This window comes from Mytilus galloprovincialis, chromosome 12 (assembly GCF_965363235.1).
Source record: "Mytilus galloprovincialis chromosome 12, xbMytGall1.hap1.1, whole genome shotgun sequence".
Classification (NCBI taxonomy): domain Eukaryota; kingdom Metazoa; phylum Mollusca; class Bivalvia; order Mytilida; family Mytilidae; genus Mytilus; species Mytilus galloprovincialis.
In genome coordinates this window covers 25675866-25700965 of record NC_134849.1, presented here as the reverse complement: position 1 = coordinate 25700965, position 25100 = coordinate 25675866, and the positions used below count along the sequence as shown (strand labels likewise).

The 25100-nt window shown below is 31.5% G+C and overlaps 1 protein-coding gene across 2 annotated transcripts; it reads left to right on the top strand.

Annotated features, from left to right (window-relative positions):
- The first annotated feature begins 5170 nt into the window (after positions 1-5170).
- Positions 5171-17894, top strand: LOC143055036 (solute carrier organic anion transporter family member 3A1-like). 2 transcript variants are annotated; one of them, XM_076228171.1, is made up of 11 exons: positions 5171-5206; positions 6695-6769; positions 7410-8083; positions 8775-8861; positions 9586-9771; positions 10619-10783; positions 11688-11871; positions 13373-13511; positions 15486-15643; positions 16347-16411; positions 17189-17894. In XM_076228171.1, exons 3-11 carry the CDS (start codon positions 7432-7434, stop codon positions 17545-17547), a joined length of 1995 nt encoding a protein of 664 aa, XP_076084286.1. In that variant the 5' UTR covers positions 5171-5206; positions 6695-6769; positions 7410-7431; the 3' UTR covers positions 17548-17894. The 2 variants fall into 2 exon arrangements, with proteins under 2 accessions (XP_076084286.1, XP_076084285.1); XM_076228170.1 differs by lacking the exon at positions 5171-5206 and adding an exon at positions 6354-6368.
- The last annotated feature ends 7206 nt before the right edge of the window (positions 17895-25100 follow it).

Sequence of the window (25100 nt, the reverse complement as noted above, 5' to 3'; positions counted from 1 at the left end):
TATACCTACTGTCGGTAGTTTACATACAATATAGTGCTCATATATACCGTCTATCACCAGTATTTGTCTATACCTACTGTCGGTAATTAACATACAATATAGTGTTCCTATATACCGTCTATCAACAGTATTTGTCTATACCTACTGTCGGAAGGTAACATACAATATAGTGCACCTATATACCGTCTATCAACAGTATTTGTCTATACCTACCGTCGGTGGTTAACATACAATATAGTGCTCCTATATACCGTCTATCAGCAGTATTTGTCCATACCTACCGTCGGTGGTTAACATACAATATAGTGCTCCTATATACCGTCTATCACCAGTATTTGTCTATACCTACCGTCGGTGATTAACATACGATATAGTGCTATTACATATACCGTCTATCAAGAGTTTTAGTCTTTACCTACTGTTGGTAGTTAACATACAATATAGTGCTCCTATATACCGTCTATCAACAGTATTTGTCTATACCTACTGTCGGTAGTTAACATACAATATAGTGCTCTACATGTGTATATACCGTCTATCAACAGTATTTGTCTATACCTACCGCCGGTGGTTAACATACAATATAGTGCTCCTATATACCGTCTATCAACAGTATTTGTCTTTACCTACCGTCGGTGGTTAACATGCAATATAGTCCTCCTATATACTGTCTATCAACAGTATTTGTCTATACCTACCGTTGGTGGTTAACATGCCATACAGTACAGTATATATCGTCTATTAACAGTATTTGTCTGTACCTACCGTCGGTGGTTAACATGCCATACAGTACTCCTATATACCGTATATCAACAGTACCTGTCTATACTTACCATCGGTGGTTAACAAGCATTACAGTACTCCTATATACCGTCTATCAATACCATTTTTCTCTACCTACCGTCGATGGTTAACATATAATACAGTGCACCTATATACCGTCTATTGTCAGTATTTTTCTAAACCTACCATCGGTGGTTAACATGCAATATAGTGCTCCTATATACCGTCTATCAACACTATGTTTCTAACCTGTTTCTATACCCACCGTCGGTGGTTAACATGCAATACAGTGCAACTATATACCGTATATCAACAGTATTTGTCTATACCTATCGTCGGTGGTCAACATGCAATATAGTCCTCCTATATACTGTCTATCAACAGTATTTAGTCTATACCTACCGTCGGTGGTTAACATGACATATAGTACTCCTATATACCGTATATCAACAGTACCTGTTTATACCTACCATCGGTGGTTAACAAGCAATACAGTACTCCTATATACCGTATATCAAAAGTATTTGTCTATACCTACCGTCGGTGGTTAACGTAAAATATAGTGCTGTCTATTAAAATTATGTGTCTATACATACTGTCGATGGTTAACATACAATAAAGTGCTCCTATAAACCGTCTACCAACAGTTTTCATTTATACCTACCGTCGATGGTCAATATAACGTATTATATGGTCCGTATTATATAGTGCTCATATATACCGTCTGTCAAAAGTATCTGAATTTACCTACCGTCGGTGGTTAACATACAATATAGTGCTCCTATATACCGTCTATTAACAGTATTTCTTTATACCTACCGTCGGTGGTTAACGTAAAATATAGTGCTCCTTTATATACCGTCTTTCAATAGTATTTCTTTATACCTACTGTCGGTGGTTAACATAGAATTTAGTGCTCCTATATACCGTCTATCAACCGTATTTGTCTATACCTACCGGCGGTTGTTATCAAAACAAACTATTTTCAATCGACAGTCCAAAGTTTCGTATCTATACTTCACTCTGAATGACCGATGACATTTATTTGACCAGTAACATTCCCTATTGTATTCATTATTTAGTTTTCTCCCTGAACTTGTCTGAAATATTTGCGGCTGTACTGATGGCAAACAACAATCAATCAATTGCTTAAAGTACTTCTTAATCTAAATAATATATTATTTTTTAATCTAACCAGTAATATGTGATCGGTGAATGTACGTATGACAATTACGCCAATTTTGAAAAAGCATATTTTTTTTCATTTGCGCACATTGACATTTTTTAATTTGCGCCAAATTGATTCGAAAGGTTATGTCTGATAAATTATGATGATAAAATTAAACTTGTTTAACCAAACGCAGCAATTCAATGAACACAAGCTACAATATAGATAAATGTGTATATAGACACATGTTGAGCTCATGGGTATCATCATTTAATCACACTTCTGGTACCCGAACATTTACTTTCATATATGGAACCGATGCCATAAAGAAAAAAGAGGCTTTAACTTATAAAAATTTTAATAAAAAAGGGGATGCTTTATTGTAGGGAAGATATCACAAGGTTGCAGTTCAACAGAAGTGTTGCATGACAATACTCAGTTAAAAAAGATTTGTGCATATGGAAATGTGCTTTTTATGTCAAACTGTTACAATCTTATTTTATAAAGTGCTACTTCAAGTGTGATGTACACTTGCAATAAACTTATCCTGCTTTCAATCCCCCTCCTCCTCCCCGTCACGTGTGAGCAAGTGGCAGGTGGCAAAAGGCCAGAAGGAATATTTTTGTTATTATATAAATAAATTCTATACATCTTATATGCCTCATGACTTGTGTTTACCTGTTAATTGTGCAAATGAAGAAAATAAATTTGGCGCAAAGAAATAAAAAAAAATAGGCGCTAATTAAGTGCAGATTGGTGCAAATGGAAAAAGCCGAAGCAAATATAATCTTTTCTCGTATCAAGATTTCAAGATGTTATTCATAACCTCAGACACATACTTGTGTACAAGAGGACAATGATATATACAACCATATTAAGATAATACATAGCGAGACAGGACAAACGAAACACAAATACATAGTATATTTTAAAAGGCAATTGGTATAATTAGATTAAGTATTTTATGATTTTCTTCACGAAAATTGATAATTTCCTTTGAACTTGTACGTTACATATAGACAACAAGCCAGTGAATTTCTTCTTGCTTGGATTCATTACATAGTAAATTGGTACAAACTTTGATCTCATTACATAATGTACATATTCTATTTTCCCTCGCGATCCCCGCCCATCTACCCGTCTCAAAAGGTAACTTCAAATTCGAGCATCGAAGTTTAGATATGTAATATCTGTACTTGGGTAATAATCGCAATAGATACGGTTCCAAACCAAACTCGAGTTTGAATAAAGAATAGAATTCACCCCTATCAGATCAAATTGGTGTCTTCTTTCTTTTTTCGTTCAGTTTCATCTAGTCCATTTGTTCATTTGACTCTGTCTCCATCACGACTAGGATGCATTTTAATTTATAATGTAAAGTCGTTCAGGTTTTTGTTTTATTATATAAAAAAAGAAGATATGGCATGATTGCCATGCAATGAGACAACTCTTTAAAAGAGACAAAGTGACACCGGAATTAACTATAAAAAACCCTTTAACAGATCACGGTACGCTGACGGTACAGATGTCTGTAAATTCAGAAATTAATGCGAGGTTTTTATTATTGCGACAATAATTAAGACTCGCATTTTGAAGTCTTGCGTTTGAATTAATTGGGATTTTTTCTTAATCGTTGAAATCAAAATCTCATTTCAGGCTATAATGACACTCATCGCATTAAATATTTAATAATTGCACGCAACAAATTTACATTCAAAGACTATGAATTTGATGTATAGTTGACAAAATTAGTTCGTTTAAGATGCCAAAAATTCTATAATTAGTGTATTATTCTCCCAAGTTTATTTGAAAAGGTATAATTTCTCTATACAAATGGCAAAATCTTTCATAAAATATCCAGTAAGTTGGATAAACGTTTACCAAATCATCCCAATACAGTTTGATTTATATATTCACTTTGCTATTCCGTTCTTGCACAGTGATATAGTTCATTTTGCGTCATCCCATATTCTAGCAAAGGGAGATTATCTTAGCATCACCGTTACATTAGTAATAGCTCTCGTACATAAAATAGTTAGCTCGAACTGTATGAGCCTGTGTGAATCTGATCTTTATATTAAAAGTGCATAAATGGTTCACATATAGGTCTTATTTAAACATTAAACAGTATCAAAACAATTAGTGCATTATAATATAACCAAATAGGCATGCAAAAAAGAATCAATAGGCAAAATATGCTTGTCTACCGTCTAATTCTAATTGCTAATATTTACTGTATTGTACATAGCTCAATTCCATTCCATTCCATTCCATTCAATTTTATTTATTTTTTAATTTTCAGCAGAAAACAGTATTTCTAACAATTAAATTGAATTAATTTGATATGACGTTGACACACGGTAATCACTCTCATGTTTTTATTTACATCGCTGTCAATCATCCGGTAAAGATGAATATTCATTACTACCCTCGGTAGTTAACGTCCCTCGATGGTTAACTTTAAGTGCCTACCAATTATTTTTGTCAAATTTGTTGTGTCTGTAATGTACAGTACAAGTTAAAAAAAATATATTTAATATTCTGAAAAAAAAACCCTGATCGTTTAAAGCTTACAAATTAAGCCAATACAAATCAATACACATGTGGACAAGTCAAAAGATGTTGCAAAAAGTAGATAGTACCTTTATGAGTCTGGCCTTATAATTCTTTACATATCAAAATCAATTGAAATACGACATCAAAATATATAATTTTTAACTCTTGTTTTCCATTATCACCTCATATAAACTTAGAAATGAATGAAAACGGAAAAGAAACTATGCACATAAATCAAAGAGATCCTACATACAGCTTGCTTTTCGTTTTGGGCCCATGCTCCGTGTTGAATGCACTTTGACCTGTAATGTTTTAAGTTTACAAATTGTAACTTGGATGGAGATTTGTCTCCTTGACACTACTAACACATCTTTTTATATCCATATACATGTTTACGAAAATAGGGGTACTTAATTCTGGTCTTGAGTGTTTACGTGTTTAACACGTTTAGTACTCTTTGTTATGTCCTGGCAGCCAAAAGACGAAGAAAACTAATGACTTTCGACTGTATAAACAAAAGAATCTTAGTCAATAAAGATCAAAACCCGAATGTAGAATATAAATATGGAGCATATTGGTTTATAGTGTCAAAGATAATATAGTGTTCTTAGTAAATAAATAGAGAAAATCTTGGTTCTTACAGGTGACATATTATGTATACTGTATCAGATAATACCCTGCACGACAACATATAATAAGGTAAATAGTGCATCTGGAATATTTGTCATATTAATTTCCTGCCCAAATCAATTCTCTGTATTTGCAACAATTGCAGAATGAATTGCCGTCAACACTAATATTCTTTTTCTATGAATTTAAGTGCACATGCACGAGTCAGTACTATTGGCTTTGTCCTTGGGGCCAAAAGCAACAGAAACAAAAAGTACTTTCGAGAGGAGAAATAAAAAATCCTATTAAATAATGATCGAGGCCCCAATGTAGGATATAAATATGACAGATAATGGTATAGTGTCACAGATAATATAGTACATACTTTGTAAATAAATAATGAAAACATTGATCCTTACAGGAAAGATAACAGGTATACTATTTCAGACAATACCCTGTACGACAACATATAACAAGGTAAATAGTGCATCTGGAATATTTGTCATATTATTTTCCTGCCCAAATCAATTTTCTGTATTTGCAACAATTGCAGAATGAATTGCCGTCAACACTATTATTCTTTTTCTATGAATTTAAGTGCACATGCACGACTCAGTCATGTTGGCTCTGTTCTTGCGGCTAAAAGCCGCAGAAACAAAAAAGTACTTTCGAGAGGATAAATAAAGAATCCTATTAAATAATGATCGAGGCCCCAATGTAGGATATAAATATGACAGATAATGGTATAGTGTCACAGATAATATAGTACATACTTTGTAAATAAATAATGAAAACATTGATCCTTACAGGAACGATAACAGGTATACTATTTCAGACAATACCCTGTACGACAACATATAACAAGGTAAATAGTGCATCTGGAATATTTGTCATATTATTTTCCTGCCCAAATCAATTCTCTGTATTTGCAACAATTGCAGAAGGAATTGCCATCAACACTAATATTCTTTTTCTATGAATTTAAGTGCACATGCACGAGTCAGTACTATTGGCTCTGTCCTTGCGGCCAAAAGCAACAGAAACAAAAAGTACTTTCGAGAGGAGAAATAAAGAATCCTATTAAATAATGATCGAGGCCCCAATGTAGGATATTAATATGACAGATAATGGTATAGTGTCACAGATAATATAGTACATACTTTGTAAATAAATAAAGAAAACCTTGATCCTTACAGGAAAGATAACAGGTATACTATTTCATATAATACCATGTACGACAACATTTAACAAGGTAAATAGTGTATCTGGGATATTTGTAAAATCATTTTTCTGCATTGAATTCGGTTAAAAATTACAAAATGCATTGCAACCTAAATCAATATTTGTTCAATAAGAAAGTTAGTGCAGCAGCACGTACACTCGCTAGTTCAAAAAGTTCATAACATTTATTTTAAAATACAACATTAATTCACATATTAAGTTTGTATTATTATATAAATCGTTGCGAAAAAGAATCAATTCGAAGTATAATAAGATGTATTGTGATTTGTTATGGTGTGTAAAGTCATAATTTTTCGTCGTAGTACTGTAGTACTCGTCTTATCTTGTTTTATACAGGCACGATTTAGTTCCGTCTGGTTAAACCAAAGTATGATTCGGTTTTAAAGTTTGTGATTAATTTAGGACGACAAGGTCAGTCAGTTTAACATGTGAATATAACTTGAATAAAACAAGCTTAACTCCACAATTTTATAAATTAGAACATGCCTGTACAAAGTCATTTGTACATGTGTGATTGCCGAATTGGTAACGAGATGTAAATGTGTTGACAAATTTGGCCATTCAAGTATATATGTTTAGGTATAGTTTAAAGCATCGTATGACTTTATACATTGATATGCCACTAGACACGAAGCATATATCGTTCTACAATACATTACTTTGGCAAAGAACAAATATCGCATATAAAATCTGTTTGCGATCTTTCGTTTTCACATTATTTTCGTTCCCGAGTGTTAGCATCGTACAATTTGAATACTAATGAGAATACTTGCTGCGATTACATGTATGTCATAATACCAAATTGCCTCATAAAGGGTCATTACCAAAATTTAAGCAGATTCTAGATTGATTTTCGTATAATTTGAGACTCAAATAATGCTTGGCTAAATATAAGGTAAATGCCAGCGTTTTCTCGCCATTTCATAAAATAAAATATCTTGAAAAGAAGTCCCATAACCTATCAATAGTTTAGGTTATTTGTTCCTTAACTTATGCTTTTCACATTTACTAATAAACCATTTTGAATTACAGCTTTTTTTTTAGTCCTTAGAACTAACAACTGATAATAGGTCATGGATACAGAAATACAGTGTGGCATTGGTCGGTTTAAACCAAATTGTTTACAATGTTGTGCAACTATAAAAATCTTTACTGTGTTTTATTCAATATCAGCTCTAATGACATCGACACTATCCGTATACATAGCATCACAGATTACAACGATAGAAAAACAGTTTGGATTCACAAGTACCCAAAGTGGCATATTAATGAGTTGTAATGATATTGGTTACTTGGCTGTTACTCTTTTTGTCAGCTACTTTGCAGATAAAGTGCATGGCCCTCGCGTTCTATCATTTTCAACATTATTGTTCGGTGCAGCCGGAATAATTTGTGCAATACCGTACTTTGTTTCACCAATGTATTCAAAATCAATTTTGCCGAAAACTTCAAATGGCAGTCGAAGTGGAGATTTTTTTGCTAAAATGATGTCATCAGGACAGCTATGTGAAGCGTCATTAAATTTCGACCAATCAAATTCCAATCTGAGCTGCAGTTCAAATTCACATACGTCGGTTGGTGTTGCTAACGAGTTTACGCCTGTTGCCATGGCAATAATTGCTGTAGGAATGATTCTTCAAGGAATTGGCAAGTCTCCAAGACAAGCTTTTATCACTACGTATATCGACAACAATGTTAAAAAGACACAAACAGCTGTTTATGTTGGTGAGTTATTCCAAATGTTATGTATTTATTATTTGACACAACCATTTTACAAATTTTCAATATGCAAATCAGTTGGACAGTCATTTTAACAATATGAATACATTTAAAAATACATAGATATATTTGTATATATTGATTACACGACATTCACTCTTAAATAAATAAGCTATGGAGATGTGATAATATTTCCAATGATACAACTAACCTTCAGCATTCAAATGAAGCGAAAAGATATAGGCCTTTGTACGAGTTTCAACAAAGAGGAAAGCTCATACATCATCAACCAATCCCCACCACCAAATTACCTGATCCTGATGAAACGGGCACATAAAGAATTTGGCGGGCTAAATACGTATACGTTTGTTAGCAATCGATCTTTCTCAATCTGAAGAGGTTAAATAGTTAGACGTATACCTATTATTCGTCTAAATTCTATTCCCAAGTTATCCTTTATAAGAATGTTGCCACACGCAGGAAAAGGAAGAACATAGCATCCAAGGCAATAATATATCTTCTCTATTCAGTCTGATGGAATAATAGTATAGAATTTTTAATTGAAAAATGACAGATACGCAGGATCGATGTACCAATGAAAATCATTCTCAAAAACCAATTTTAACTCCGGATCCATTTGTATAATCTTAATGTTTCTTTTGGCAACGTCTTGTGAATACTTTATGTATTGTAATAGGTAGTGTAACGGCAGTAGCTATATTCGGACCGGCACTTGGATTTGGACTCGGTGGTCTGTTCAGCAAAATTTATGTAACTTTAGAAGGTAGGTTTTTCTAAAAGTTAACTTTGACAGAACAAACGTCTCATCGTAATAAGTCGCGGAGAAATAAGTTGAAACGACAAAAAATGCAAACTTACGGGGAATATTATTTTGAATTATATTTATATTGTTCACATCTTGTATAGCATTTTCAATGTAACTTCTCAAGAATATGTTCACATAACATATACATCATAATATTGATAAGTTAAATTTAAACATTTTTTATTGTTCAGAAAGGATAAGTGAATAAGACACAAGTTTATCAACACTGTAACGTTTTCTCCAAAATTAAAATTGATTGCTACTTAGGTGATGTAAAAGCTTTCACTAAATTATTTTGTGTTCTAATAATTGCTGTAAACAAATTAACAACAAAAACAACGCTTTCTTTTCTAGTATATAAAAAAACAAGCGAATTACCTCTTCAAACTTCCTTATTGTAATGTTTTACAGTTTCATTGCATCTTGTGGTGTCATGAAGAACTCGTGAATTCAAGGGTACAGTTTTTTCATCTTTTTTGAAGAGTTGGTTGATAAGAAATCATACCGCATTTTTCTTTTTTCGATGATAGAAACTCAAAATTACGATTTAATATATTCATGAATCCCAATTTCTGTTAATTAATTAGTTAAGTTGCAGTTGAAATTCGCTAACTAAACTAATTAAAAGAAGTAAAATTGCATAGTAATCAAGGGAACTATGAATGTCTGTACATAATTGCAGATGTTGATATCTCGCCAAGAGATCCTAGATGGATCGGCGCTTGGTGGATTGGATTTTTAACATTCGGATTAGGGAGTATATTAACTGGACTTCCTGTAATGTGCTTTCCAAAAAGATTCCATGCCAAACAAACCAAGGTTAACACGAGAGTAGTGAAGAAGAAAAGTAAAACTAGAATGATAGAAGGTACGAAAACAAAGAACTGATAGACAGTATTGTTCCTAAATAAAAGAAATGAAAATGTTACATTAAACACAAATACTAGTACATATTTTCTCATGTATCAAAATAGTCGTGCGTACACAATGTTGGTATTCTTGACGCTTTTGACGCACTGTGCAGTTTAACATGGAATACGTATATACCAGAAGTAAATGTTGTGTTCCAATAAATGAAAAAAGAGTAATTAGGTGTAACATTCATTTTGGAATTGTTATCCTAATAATGCAAAATTATGTGCATGAATACAAGAATTGACAACACAACAGAACTAATAAACGTATTTTTTCCCCCAATTTCAATTCATTAATAAACAAAACTGTGTCCCCAGTACACAGATGCCCTCACTCACACTCTCATTTTCTATGTTCAGTGAACCATGACATTGGGGTTTAATCTCTAATTTGGCATTACAATTAGAAAGATCATATCATAGGGAACATGTGTTGATTAGACTTCAACTTCATCAAAAACTACCTCGACCAAAAACTTAAACTGAAGCGGGACAGACGGACGAACTGACGAACGGACACACAGACCAGAAAACATAATGCCCCTCTACTATCGTAAGTGGGGCATAAAAAAACAAATTTGGAATGGTTGTCAATGAGAACGTATTAACCGAATTTTAAATTACTTCGATATAAACAACTTTTATAGTTCAGTTAGTGAACTATCTTTCAAATTTTCATTAGATGTAATCAGAGCTACCCATATGTTATTGGCATTTATATGAACTATTATAACATAGTATAAAACATTGACGCATATTTTTCAATTTTCAACATGTGTATTTTAATTTGTTTAATTTCAGAATTTTTTAAAGACATATATGGACTGCTTTGTAACAAACTGTATGTACTGATCATTGTGGGTCGGTGTTTGATCCTTATTTTAGTGAGCGGAAGTGTTGCGTTTGGACCAAAATACATTGAAACTCAATTCACTTTGCCAGCTTGGAAGTCTAACTTAGTAATAGGTATCATTTTTATTCAAACTTTTAAATCACAGAGAACTCACAAATTATTGCGGACTATATCCTATTAAGCAAATAATCTTCTTAAACCTCATGCTAACTAAAGATTTCCCTATCCCAGGCATATATAACCTTAGCTGTATTTGGCACAACTTATTTGGAATATTGGGTCCTCCATGCTCTTCAACTTTGTACTTGTTTGGCTTTATAACTATTTTGATCTTAGCGTCACTGATGAGTCTTATGTAGACGAAACACGCGTCTTCTGTATTAAATTATAATCCTGGTACCTTTGCAATTAATAACTATTAAGACTATTTATAAAGGTTCAATGAACATACCAACTTACTCTCAATCCAGACAATAGAATTCCTTTATTCATATAAAGGGTCATTCATATTTCATATATTCTTGTCCAAATGAAAGAGGAAATCGACAATCACAAACTGAATACCCTTGGTATAGATGAATTGAAGCGTTTTGGACAAACTAGTCGCATACATTCTTAGCTTATAATTATAGATAGAATGCATATTAGAATCTGCTGTCGATTCATAGGCGATATCTTCTATAATTCATTCTTAAAAATAAATATGATATATGAATTATACTACTACAAAGCAACACGTTTTACATTGGTTGATAAAAACAAGACGTATACTGACTTTTAAAAGAACATACATCAACGGGGCGAAGACGAAACTGATCCAAACAGGTTATTTTGAGGGGTAATACTGTACACTTTCACCTTCTCAGCTACTCTCTTTGAAATTTGAATTAGTTTGCTGAGTGTGATGAATATATAAAATCATTTAGGCATTTTTTCTTAACTGCTTTATTGTGTTTATCATGACACATAATACATGTAATAGTGATGATCATACTCAAGAATTTTCATTTGTTTCAGGTGTGACTCGTATCATTGCAGTATCTGTTGGAACTTTTATTGGTGGATATCTAACGTCTAAAAAGAGGATTTCACCGCTAGGATGTGGAAGATTGATAGTCATTCTATCATTATTTACCCTTGTCCACTACTTGATACAAATGTTCCTGGGTTGTCCGACTCCAAAAATAATTGGATACGGCAGGTTTGCTTGCTTTCATTAATAATTTTAAGTCGCATTTTCAAATTTATATCTTAATAGGTTCGTTTTATAACGTACACCTCATGGATACAAACATGGTCATCTTCAAAGGAAATCATTATGAATATTTAGTAAGAATTGTGTTTGTTTTTAACTATTACTCTTGTAATTGGAACAAACATCCATATATGATCTAGACTTAAACATTCATATATGATCTAGACTAAAACATTCATGTCTGATCTCGACTAAAACATCCATATATGATCTAGACTAAAACATCCATTTATGATCTAGACTAAAACATCCATATATTATCTAGACTAAAACATCCATTTATGATCTAGACTAAAACATCCATATATGATCTAGACTAAAACATCCATTTATGATCTAGACTAAAACATCCATATATTATCTAGACTAAAACATCCATTTATGATCTAGACTAAAACATCCATATATTATCTAGACTAACACATCCATATATTATCTAGACTAACACATCCATAGATGATCTAGACCAAAACATCCATATATTATCTAGACTAAAACATCCATTTATGATCTAGACTAAAACATCCATATATTATCTAGACTAACATATCCATATATTATCTAGACTAACACATCCATAGATTATCTAGACTAAAACATCCATATATTATCTAGACTAAAACATCCATTTATGATCTAGACTTAAACATCCATATATTATCTAGACTAACACATCCATATATTATCTAGACTAACACATCCATAGATGATCTAGACTAAAACATCCATATATTATCTAGACTAAAACATCCATTTATGATCTAGACTAACACATCCATAGATGATCTAGACTAAAACATCCATATATTATCTAGACTAACACATCCATTTATGATCTAGACTAAAACATTCATATATGATCTAGACTAAAACATTTATGTCTGATCTCGACGAAAACATCCATATATGATCTAGACTAAAACATCCATTTATTATCTAGACTAAAACATCCATATATTATCTAGACTAACACATCCATAGATGATCTAGACTATATATGAGTTCTAAGTCTATAAGGTCACTGACTGATGAGTCGTTATGAAATGTTAATTGTTCAACATGAAAGGAGCTTAATTGACTGTAAAAGAATTGTACAATTAATCTTTGATTAACCATTGCGTCATTGAGTACGCTGAACATATATGTTCACAAATTTATTAACTTATTGATTTATACATAAATCTTTTAAAATAAGGAAAGATTTCAGAAAGTTTTTTTTAAATATATTTATATTAACGTGAAGCGTAAAGTACAATTTCCCGATTGAACTTGTCCGATCCCGACACCAACAGAAATGAGATTAGCAAATATCAAATAACTGTAAAATATTGATGCATTAAAACACTGAATTCAGTATCGTATCTGACAAGTGAAAATCCAATTTGTAAATATGTGACAAGTTGCGAAACACGAGCAATTATACTGATGTTGTTGATATTTTTTTCAGAAACTTTACCAATTCTTCGGAAATCTGTACAAGTAGTTGCAATTGCAATTCGGAGGGATATTTTCCTGTTTGTGGTTCGGATAATAACAACTACTTTTCACCTTGTCATGCGGGTTGTTCCAGTTTATCAACATCACGGGTACATGTTTTATTTTCAATTAGATTCAAAAGGGGGTTAAAAGCAGGCAATCAAAATTAAGAAGACAATAGAGAATATCCACGTCCAAACGAATAATAGGGAAAGTGGATGCAAATTGTTCAAGAATTACAATCAAACATCTTTCACAACAACAACAAAAATCAAATGTCAATGTAGCGTATACGTAGATTTCGAAAATATGATGATCTTCTCTAATATTCTTGACAGATAAGGTCGAGGCTGACTTCTTTTGGACAGAATGATCAACATTTTCTTTTTATTCAAAATATTTTTAAAGATGTTGCAATAAACCTCACCACCTGTTATTTGCACAATAGTCTCATCACCAGTAGTGTGCTCACTATTATGTCTCTGTTCATAAGGAGTTTGCTGCTTAAATGAAACTTTTGATATAAATCTACGAAGAGTATTTAATGTGATAAGAACTCAAAACATTAGATTTAATCAATTACAGGTAATTGCACGGAATTTGAAAAATAACAAATGACGGACCGTATAGGAATATAAAAAAAATAAAAAAATGTTCAGCAGCCAGATTTACACAACAACATTAAACGAAAAGCACTCAATAACAAACTCCTGGCTTTGAGCAGGCATACAAAGATAGCAGTGGAATCTAACATATGTGGAAATAAACTCATCATAGATACCAGGACTAAATTTTGTATATACACCAGACGCGCGTTTCGTCTACAAAAGACTCATCAGTAACGCTCGAATCCAAAAAGTTAAAAAAAAAAGCCAAATAAAGTACAAAGTTGAAGATCATTGAGATCCAAAATTCCTAAAAGTGTTTCCAAATACAGCTAAGGTAATCTATGCCTGAGGTAGAAAAGCCTTAGTATTTCAAAAAATTCAAAATTTTGTAAACGAATAGCCTCCGAATATCCTGTATTTTTTTCTTATAACACAACATAAGAACAAACTGTGAATATCAACTTGAAGTTATTGGCTCAACAGATCAGTTCTCATAAAACATAAAAAAAAAGGAAAATATTTAGCAAAAATTAAGAATACATAAATAGTTTGAGTCATTAAAGTATATATATAATGCATGATTGCTTATCACGGTGAAGTTTATACTAACCTTGAAGGTTTTTCGATAAGATTGTGTTAATAACCTATGATGGCAGACGTCTGCTACGTATTCTTTAATTACATTCTTTAACCACGATTTCCTTGTTTATATTTGCTGCAAAGACTGCCACTCTGACTTTTGCCGTCAATAAAATATTAGGAACTGGTGGGATAAAAAAACATTTTGACGTTTAACATTTAAAAAAAACATTCTCCTTCAAGCATACTTCTGCATCCTCTTCACTGTTTGTATTTTGCTCTTGCATTGATTATCACTAAATATATCACTATTGTAAAATTGTGCATCTTGTACATTAACGTTGGTATCGTAAATTTTATAATGATACTTTGCTCTACAAGGTTTGCAACGTCATGAGACTAAGCAAACTTTAATCTAAGGATGTCTTGTTTTTAAATTTGGCTTGATACGTTTAATGATCCAATGTTTTCAGAATGAGCGTACCTAATAAAAATTGGTATATTAAACATGTGTAAATGTCCTGAAATAGATACCAGTCGTTATTTTATTATGAATTGTATTTCTTTTGTTTGTATTTTAAAACAAATTTGAACTATCTCGAAGATAAAACTATGTGCGTACTTTTGCCGTAAACTTGAAGTTATATTTCGATGACACAGCAACAAAACATACACACAAATTCAAGCAATATATATACAATGCCTATGCTTTTGGCTTAATAAATTTAGCTCTTATTACACATGCATCAATAAAAATGTTCACATAATCAAATAGTAGGATCAACGTGTAATATTCAATGACAGATAACAAGGCTATACACATAAAATATTATGGAAAATTTAACATGCGGGTAGAAAGAACTTTTCATTGTAGATAATATTTATTTCTACTTTAAGGGTTTTACTAACTGTACTTGCATAGGTCCAACAGCGACAGCTACCCCAGGTTTATGTTCCACTGACTGTCAAATGCTGGTTCCATATCTTGTTGTTACCTGTGTGTTTAGTTTAATCGAATCATTGGTTATCATGCCAAGTTTAATATTCATGTTGAGGTGAGCTCATCTAATAATAGTAATTCATAAATATTGTTTTTATTATTATTTGTAAACCTATAATTGTTGTTATAGTTGTTAATACTGGTTTTTAATATCGCATATCAAATTTGGTCAAATTCATGGAAGAGACTTTTCTATAATTATAAAAATGGGTTCAAAGAAAAGATAAAAGTCTAGATTTTTTAGAGGCGCAATGACTTTGACCAGCACGAACTAGAAAATGATCTCACATAAGCGTAGAATAACGCTCTGCGAATTTGCAAAAGAAAAAACACACAAACGGACAATACTGAACATCAGATAGAGTTTCCCCCTTAAAAATCAAAACATGCTGTTGTTAAGAAAACGAGTATCATTTTGTATTAGTATGCCATGCCTTTATATCTTGCAGGCTACTGTTTTTACCTAGATATGATTGTTCATGACCGAATGATAAACAGCTAGTATCTAAACTATCTGCAAGCTTGCTGAAATTATTTAACCAAAAAATGCGTATACTTCTTTATGCGGTATGGAAAGTTTAAATTACAAATTATGATTGCACAACAGTTGTTTATGTGTGCTTGTTTTGATTTGTTGTGTTGTTTTCTCTTTATTGTCATTACTGTCATCAAATTATATGTTATTTTGCCGTAGCATTTTGTTTCTGTGGTAAAACAGTCATTCATTCATATTTGATATTTTGTTTTCCTGTTTTTAGATCAGTTAAAGAAAATCAGAAAGGAATAGCTATCGCTTTTTCAGCATTTATTACAACTTTATTAGGTATGTAGTGAAAAAGTTTTTGTTAACAGGCTTTTAAAATAAGTCTCTTATACCTTCAAATGAATGAAGTAGATGGAACATTTAGCCCAGGATTTTGCGGTTGGTCCTGGCAGTTAATTATTTTGCATCTCTCTTTTGGCGCAAATACAAAATTTCAATCCTGGTATCTATGATGAGATTATTTATTCACATCTGTGATAACTGCAAGATTGTATTAGCAGTATTCTATATATATATATATTTTTAATTACAGTGTATTTGTCCTATAAAAAATCATGTTGTTATTTCTTGTATAGATATAGGAAGATTCGGTATAAGTGCCAATGAGACAACTCTCAATCCAAGTCACAATTTATAAAAGTAAACCATTACAGGTTAAGGTACGGTCTTTAACACGGGGCCTTAGCGCACACCAACCAGCAGGCTATAAAGGGCCCCAAACAAATTACTAGTGTAATACCTTTCAAACGGGAAAACCAACGGTATAATTTATATAAAAACGAGAAACGAGAAACACTTATGAACCACATCAACAAACGATAACTACTGAACATCAGATTCCAGACTTAGGACAGGTACAAACAATTGCAGCGGGATAAAAGGTTTTAATGGTACCAAACTTTCTCCCTTATCCGAAACAACAGTGTAACATTACAACGTAGAAAGACGTTTGGGATGCCATATCAAAAAATATCGTTAAAGAAGAAAAAGGAGTAAGCATTATTACATTTACATGATGTAGGCAACACTAGATTGTAGTCTTTTTTAATATTTCAGGTTGGTTCTTAGGACCTGTTATCTTTGGAGAAATTATTGACATGTGTTGCAAAATATGGAGCTCTCGGTGTGGAGTAAAGGGATCATGCGCATTGTACAACAATGTTAACTTCCGGTATGCTGTTTTTGGTTTCAGCCTAGTATTGAGAGGCATTGTTTTAATAATAGACATCATAGCTTTCTTAATTGCACGAAAGAAAACAGATTGGAGTACTGGAGAAACAAGACGTGAAAGTAAAATCGATTTGCCCGAAAAACAAAGTTTTATTGTAGATGAGGGAGAAACGAATGGAAACAATAGTTACATCAAGACTAGTTTAGAAAATAAGGAGTTTAAAGAAAAACAAAATCTAAGTTAATATTATCGACGTACAATGTCTTTATACACTTCAAGTCTCATGGTGACATTCAACTATCCGACGATATCTTAAAGGCCTTTCTACGTCATGTTGACGATCCATTATTATACGGCATTTGACCAACTCAGCAATGATAGGTGGCGTTAACTTGTCACACTTGACTCAGTAATCAAAGACGTTCAAGTTCAACAAACAAATTTGGATGCAGCTCATTATTAATTGTACACATGCGCCATTACACAACGATATAAAAATTCTGTTTTTATCTTTATAGATCTCTGTGAGCTTATTTTTATAATAAACAAAATGTATAACACCATTTGCAAAATAAACTAACTATTCTATCAGCAGGTTAGAGACGAATTGTAAATGTCTTCGATATGACACATGTAGATAAATACAGTTCTCTGCAGCTGCTATGAAGCAACTTCAGTATTCAGTTACATCTAATCAACTAATTTTGGGAAATCATGAGAGCAAACTTAAGTATGCCGATGTATATCTTTGTAATATAAATACTAAAAACAAAATAACAAAAACAGGATGATATTACAACAGGAGCGAGACCTAAAACCAACAAGATGAGCATCTTCTTTGCATGCATGCATCACTTATAAACAATATAGAACTATAACATATCTTAAATCTTTTTGTGAGTGTGTAGTGTTTAAAACAGCTGCTATTGCATTGCATTACCAAAAACGGTTATTGTTTGTTTGAAATAAGCCATTATACAATTTTTATTCAAAATTGAGAATTAAGGAGTGAATTGTCACAGAATACATTATCAAATTTTAGAACTTAACGTGTTTAATTCGTTTGATAATTCGCAAAGCAACAGCGGAAGGTTTGTTCGAACATAAACACAACAAACGTTCTCATCATGCCATATTTGTAAATGTTTAGATGATTTCACAAATGATCGTAATCAGATTCGTTTGTCCTTTCAATTGCATGCACGTCTGTTGTTGTGTTATAAGTTGGATCTTTGTCATCCGTATTTCCGTTGGAAGTATCATATATATTGCAAGATTCATCACCATTAATGCGTCTAGACTGATTAAGGCTGTAGTAATCACTCTCAGATACATTTGAAGATCTGTGTTCGTCCTTGTCCTGGTTCCCTTTTGTTTTGATAGCATCTGGTATCCTGTTCTTCACTACAACCGCATATGAATTGTTGTGTGTATTCGTCTTACCATTTTGAGTATTATCTATTGCTTTAAATTGTATGTTATCGCACTTAATTTCGGGAAAATTATTTGTTGAATCATTGTCAATAAAGTTCGTTTCTTTTTCCAGATCAAAATCAATGTCGTGATAATTAGGATCTGTTGTTTTCGTGATTGGAATTGTGAAATCCTCTGCTTTTTCTTTAAATGGACCTAGATGTCTGAGAAAAAATCAACAACAAAAAAACACATTAAAGAATTACGTTTTTTTCTAAATTTTTATTACATATTTTTTATTTAACAGTTCCCAGGTTCCATTGTACATTAATATCTTATACAAAATAAAAAATAAACTATAAGAAATTGTTTAACCTAACAATTCACAGATTGAATGAAAACAACATATCGATGTATATGATACATCTTCCCAAAAGAGGCGTGGTTTGTGAAACAGCTATATTTAAATAGTGCAATCTACATGTATGTTGTATTATATTATTTTTTTGGGGGGTGGGGGGTGGGTGGGGGGTAAGAATTTAAAGGGTTATGTGTTTGTTTACTGGTGTAGTGTTAGCCTTGCAGAAAGATTTTTGTACAAGTCTTGAATCGTCTTCGTTTCAATAGAATCAACCTGAATGTACTTCGTGTACTTGTTGGCTAAACTTTGATTTTCCTATGATTTATAGATCTTTAAATTTTGAGTGTTCTTGCTATCTCCCCCTAAGTTAATTAAATGACCTAGATGTCTGAGAAAAAATCAACAACAAAAAAACACATTAAAAAATTACGGTTTTTTCTAAATTTTTATTACATATTTTTTATTTAACAGTTCCATTGTACATTAATATCTTATACAAAATAAAAAATAAACTAAAAGAAATTGTTTAACCTAACAATTCACAGATTGAATGAAAACAACATATCGATGTATATGATACATCTTCCCAAAAGAGGCGTGGTTTGTGAAACAGCTTATTTAAATAGTGCAATCTACATGTATGTTGTATTATATTTTTTGGGGGGTAAGAACTTAAAGGGTTATGTGTTTGTTTACTGGTGTAGTGTTAGCCTTGCGAAATTTTTTTTGTACAAGTCTTGAATCGTCTTCGTTTCAATAGAATCAACCTGAATGTATTTCGTGTACTTGTTGGCTTGACTTTAATTTTCCTATGATTTATAGATCTTTAAATTTTGAGTGTTCTTGCTATCTCCTCCTAGAAGTTAATTAAATAAACAAATCATTATTACGTTCACCTTTTGAACATGCATCTGATGTTTTGCGAATATAGCATCACCATTGAAAATTTGTTTTCATTAATTGAAATATTAGACGACGTTTTTTTTTATTTCATTATCCGCGAAATTATGTCTTCTGGTTGAGAAAATGTCAGGTTGCATAGGCCAAAATATTTAAGAAGGACTCATTTTACAATATATAGATTAGAAAATTTCCAGAAAATACGAATTTTAAGAAAGAAAACCTTAACAAAATTAAATGATTCCTTTTGAGCCTAGTATCCACCAAAGTTCAAATTAAATTGACGTAAGCAATATTGGGCAACCGTAAATCACCTATTAAAAAATTATACAAAATACAGATCTGAAAGTACTAGCTTGTACTCACTGCTAGTTCAAAGCCAATAATAATTGATAAATAAATCATGCATTTAAAAATTGTTACTATGTTGTTATTATGTATTACATTTCGGCTTCCGTATTGAATATATTGTTTTAAAAAGAACCAAATTAATGATGGAAGTATGTGTATCTCCAACACATACAGTCACTGTTGAATACTTTTGCATTTAAGCAGTAAACGGATTAAAGAGAAATGAATCGTCATGCTGACTGTGATCCCTTAAGATACTTAGTATGTAAGATACGTAATGTTCGTTTCTGTGTAGGTCAATAGAATGCAGAGACCATTCGTACAAGTAATTGGTGGCTTCATTCCTTGGTTTTTGTTTTATTTCAATATGCTAAAGACACACAAGCTATAATCGAGTAATCTCTCAAGAATATATTTCCAACACGGAAACACTGAAATACGTACTATACATTCTGTAATACGTTGTTCAATCAACGAAAATACATATACATACATTTTATTTTAGGACAAGAAAAACATCACCATATATAATAGATTCTTATCTATAAGTACTAATTGCATAAAAAAAAACCAATAAACCTTATTAATATTATTTAATAAGTATCTTTTTAATATTCATAACAAGGAAAAACTATGAAATAAAAGTATTTGGTAATAGGCAAGAAAACTCTTTTTTCAATATTTGTAACTTTGTAAATTACAGCTTGCAGCTAAAATATTTGCTCTGACGGTACCGATGTGACAGAATGTCGAATACATGTATTCAAAAGAATGACGACATTTTTGCGATTTGTATAGAATATTCCCATAAAATATTTAATGTGAAATGGACAAGGAAACGTCACCATATAAAAATTGATAATTGATAACAGAAAATGAAAAATCATGTCTTTTATCGTACATTTGGTATTAGGTTTCCAGTTAAAGACACATATATCAAGATAAAAAAAGGGCAGTGTTCGTAGATACTATTAGCTTTATTTAAACTTAACTTAGTCGACAGGTGATGAACAAACCAATTATCAGAGCAACAAGATGGAAACTGATACACCAACAGTTACACCTGAGTATAGAGATTAATTTATTGTCAGAACTATCTAGCATATAAATATTACAGCGGTGAACAATTGAAAAAAATATAAAAAATTCCATAGATTTTTAAGAACTACTAAAATTCTCAATTATTCTTATAATGACTAAATATTTTGTTTGCTCTATTAAACAAGTGTTGTAACTGAATATCATTAGCGAAAACATTTGGCATTCAAAACGTTCGAAATATACTTTAGATGTTAAATGGCCTGGTTAACTAAAGAAATTTCTAAAAGTGACCATTTGATCTTAGGAGAACCTTTCTGGAGCCCTTTTTTTTGGGTCATACATACAACATTATATTGTTCGACTTTCATGTAGAGTTTTTCAATCTTTTCTGTTTATTTAAAAAAGAAGATGTGGTATAATTGTAAATGAGACAACTCTCTACAAGAGACCAACATGACACAGAAATTAACAACTATAGGTTATCATACGTCTTTCAACAATGAACAAAGCCCATGCCGCATAGTCAGCTGTAAAAGGTCCCGAATTGACAATGTGAAACAATTCAAACAAGAAAACCTAATGGCCGAACTTTGGTGTTGGGTTTATATCTTTTAACATAACCTCCCTTTAGTTTTTCATGAATTTGTGATATGACATTGAGAAGTTATTGAGTGATGCAAACAAAGCATGCAGTCATATTCCAATTTGAAAATAAACACCCACTTTTTATGTATTTTTTACATAAATTTCTATTTATGCAGTTTTTGAGTGGATGTTGCTAGGGATAATATGTGTTTCCATTGTGACAATTGAAGTCAACAGCACTTGACGATAGTAATTTAAAGTTTGCGTTAGCTTTTATGTATTTTCTTATCGGTTATGAAAAAAATCAGGACATTTAACTCTTAAACTGCAATATTCTGCAAATAAAAACTCCGTTTCCAAGGAAAAAATCAGTTGCTATGGTGATAAAACTAATGAAAATCCCACACATTTTTTCTATTTAATTTGGTAAAGTAGTATCTAAACTTCATAAATACAGTGTTAACTATTCTGTAAACATTTGTACTTTTCTGCAAAACACCAGAGAAAAACCAGTCTGAGATGAAATGTGATAATTTTGCAAAAAATCCCAATTTCAGAAAAGTTGAAAATATGCATTTTTTAGCAAAATTTTGCAAAAAAATTACAAATTTGGTTGACATGCAATCTTTACTAAAACGAAGCTTACACCAAGTTGTATCAATGTTACATATGAACATTAATGAATAGCATGATTTAATTCATAATCAGGCTCTGAATTGTGGTGATTTAGCTGATTTTAGAAAGATTTCATCACGCTTAACAACCAAAAAATAGAGTGTCCCTTACCACGGCAACAACTCATATTTTCCCCACTTAAAATTATTTGTTGAGCATTATTCATTTAATGCTTCTACTAGGCCAATTATAGATAAAATCTGAAACCTTCATGTATCGTACTCTGCCTGGTTCTTACAAAGAGCTTTAAAAAAATCAAAAATCAAAAACGAATATTTAACATACAAAGTATTTTGTTTGATTATAATTTATTCAAGAATGTAGTTTTTAACATGACAAACACTTTAGAGGCTGTTTCCTCTATCCTGGATTTTGAATTAGCAGATAACAATTGTTCTAGACCTTTAATGAAATGTGCACATTTTTTAGAGAAGTATGTAATTAATGTGTAAAACTTTAACTGTACATATGAAAAAATATGTTACAGCTGTAAATTCTAAAAAAAAACTACCATATTTGTGTTTGTCTTTTTCGAGTTTAAAAAAGAAGACATAACTGAGAAAGTAGGGGAGATAACTCAGATAAAGTAATTTTATAAAAGAAAGTGTTGTGAATTTTCATATCTTTATATATAGCAAGAAAACAAGTTCGGTGACCCCATTTTTCTTTTTCTTATCTGCAAGAAAATTATAAGAGCTATCTTCTCATTTTGTTAATAAAAATTCTATGTGTAGTTTTTTTTTACAACAAAAAAAAAATGGATTTTCCATCCATAATCCATACAAAATCTGACAATTTTCCATTCTATGGCGTCAAAAAGGTCCGACGACATATACATTCTGATATGTTTTTGAGGAAAGCATGATAAATACTTCATGTTGACAGATGAATAAGATAAAAGCTAAGGATTTTGATTAAAGCAATGCCAGACACTGCCGTGAAAATGCTACTTCCCGAATTGGTAATTTATGTAGATTAAGAAATCGAAAATGGAACATCAACTACAAAAACTTTATTTATGTTATCCTAAACATAACAACTGAACGTAAAAACTCAACTATGTGAGTTGTCCGAAACACCTTTTTTATTTACCTTAATCGGAAACGGCCATTACTAGTCATATTTACGTTTGAAATTATGGGAATCAACATTGATTCAGAACACACAGTGATTGATGGAATAGGATTTTATTCTGAAGTGTGATTTTACACCTCGTATTTAAAAACCCTTTTTTTATATTAAATATATCTTTTACTGCAGACTGTATGTTGACATCTAGATGTGTTTTTGGTATGTTGCGCTCACATTACTGTATACCTTAAATCTAATTTCTGGAAAAGTTTACACAATATTCCGCAGATTGTTTTGGGGTTATTTTGTTTTGAGGGCATTAATCCTGTTAACACTCGAGATCACCCCTAGTAATGTTTTGTTGCGTTCGTGATGCTTATTCTTATGTTTTCTATCTTGTGTCATGTTTACTATTGTTTTTCTGTTTGTCTTTTTTCATTTTTAGCCATGGCGTTGTCAGTTTTGTTTCGATTTATGAGTTTGACTGTCCCTCTGATATTTTTTGTCCCTCTTTGGTAGATCACTTAAACTAGAAAAATATGTGTAATCTCATTATAATGTATTTCATCGCATTATGTTTTCATTATTTAAGAATCTTTATAACAATTCCTTACATTTTAGTTGTTTTGTTATATAATAATACGTTTCTTCATGCGTGACGGATTATATTTGATACTGAATATCAAACCATACTTATAAACGGTCTAGAATAACATGTCTATAAGATAAACAAAACATCTTAACTCAAATTGCAACCATACAAACATATATATGTGATCGTGAGTGTCCTATGTAGTCTGGGGGAGGACTGTTATAACGTGAAATTGTTTTAAAAAAGTTAAGAACAATACGCATTCTTAGTATTTTGAACTGTTATTGGCATCACTCTACGAATCGGAGATAATACGCATAAAATCATAAAACCAATTTAGTTAACAATTTAATTGTATTACAAATATATTTTAAACAATTGTCCTATTTGAAAGAAATCCTAACCGAAGTAGTTTTATGCACATCACCTCTTGAATAGTTAATTTTACTCAGGCTTTCACGTACCTTTTTAGAACAGGGCAGACGATGCATGTATTGCCCTTTTTATATATTCAATGATTCAGTATCTTTCAAATCCAATTAAAGGAACCAAGTGCATTTGATGGTTATGAATATTTCAAACGTTTTTTTTTTTAAAAAAAACAGTTGAATAATTCTCATATGATCGAAAAAATAATAATTGAATTAAAAAAAAAAAAAAAAATCTCAAAATTACAACTTTCAATTTAAATGAATGAATTAAAAAAAAATATATTTTAATGTTCTTTTTCTGATAGAAATGCAGCTAGGATAATTGTTAATATGAGTGATTGAATTTGTGTGTCTAACGTCACGTTCTAGCCCTCTTT

Coding starts and splice junctions, on each gene's coding strand:
- LOC143055036 (XM_076228171.1), top strand. CDS start 7,432: ATGGATACAGAAATACAGTGTGGCATTGGTCGGTTTAAACCAAATTGT. Junction 9,772..10,618: donor TAAAACTAGAATGATAGAAG/GTACGAAAACAA, acceptor GTTTAATTTCAG/AATTTTTTAAAGACATATAT. Junction 11,872..13,372: donor AAAATAATTGGATACGGCAG/GTTTGCTTGCTT, acceptor TATTTTTTTCAG/AAACTTTACCAATTCTTCGG.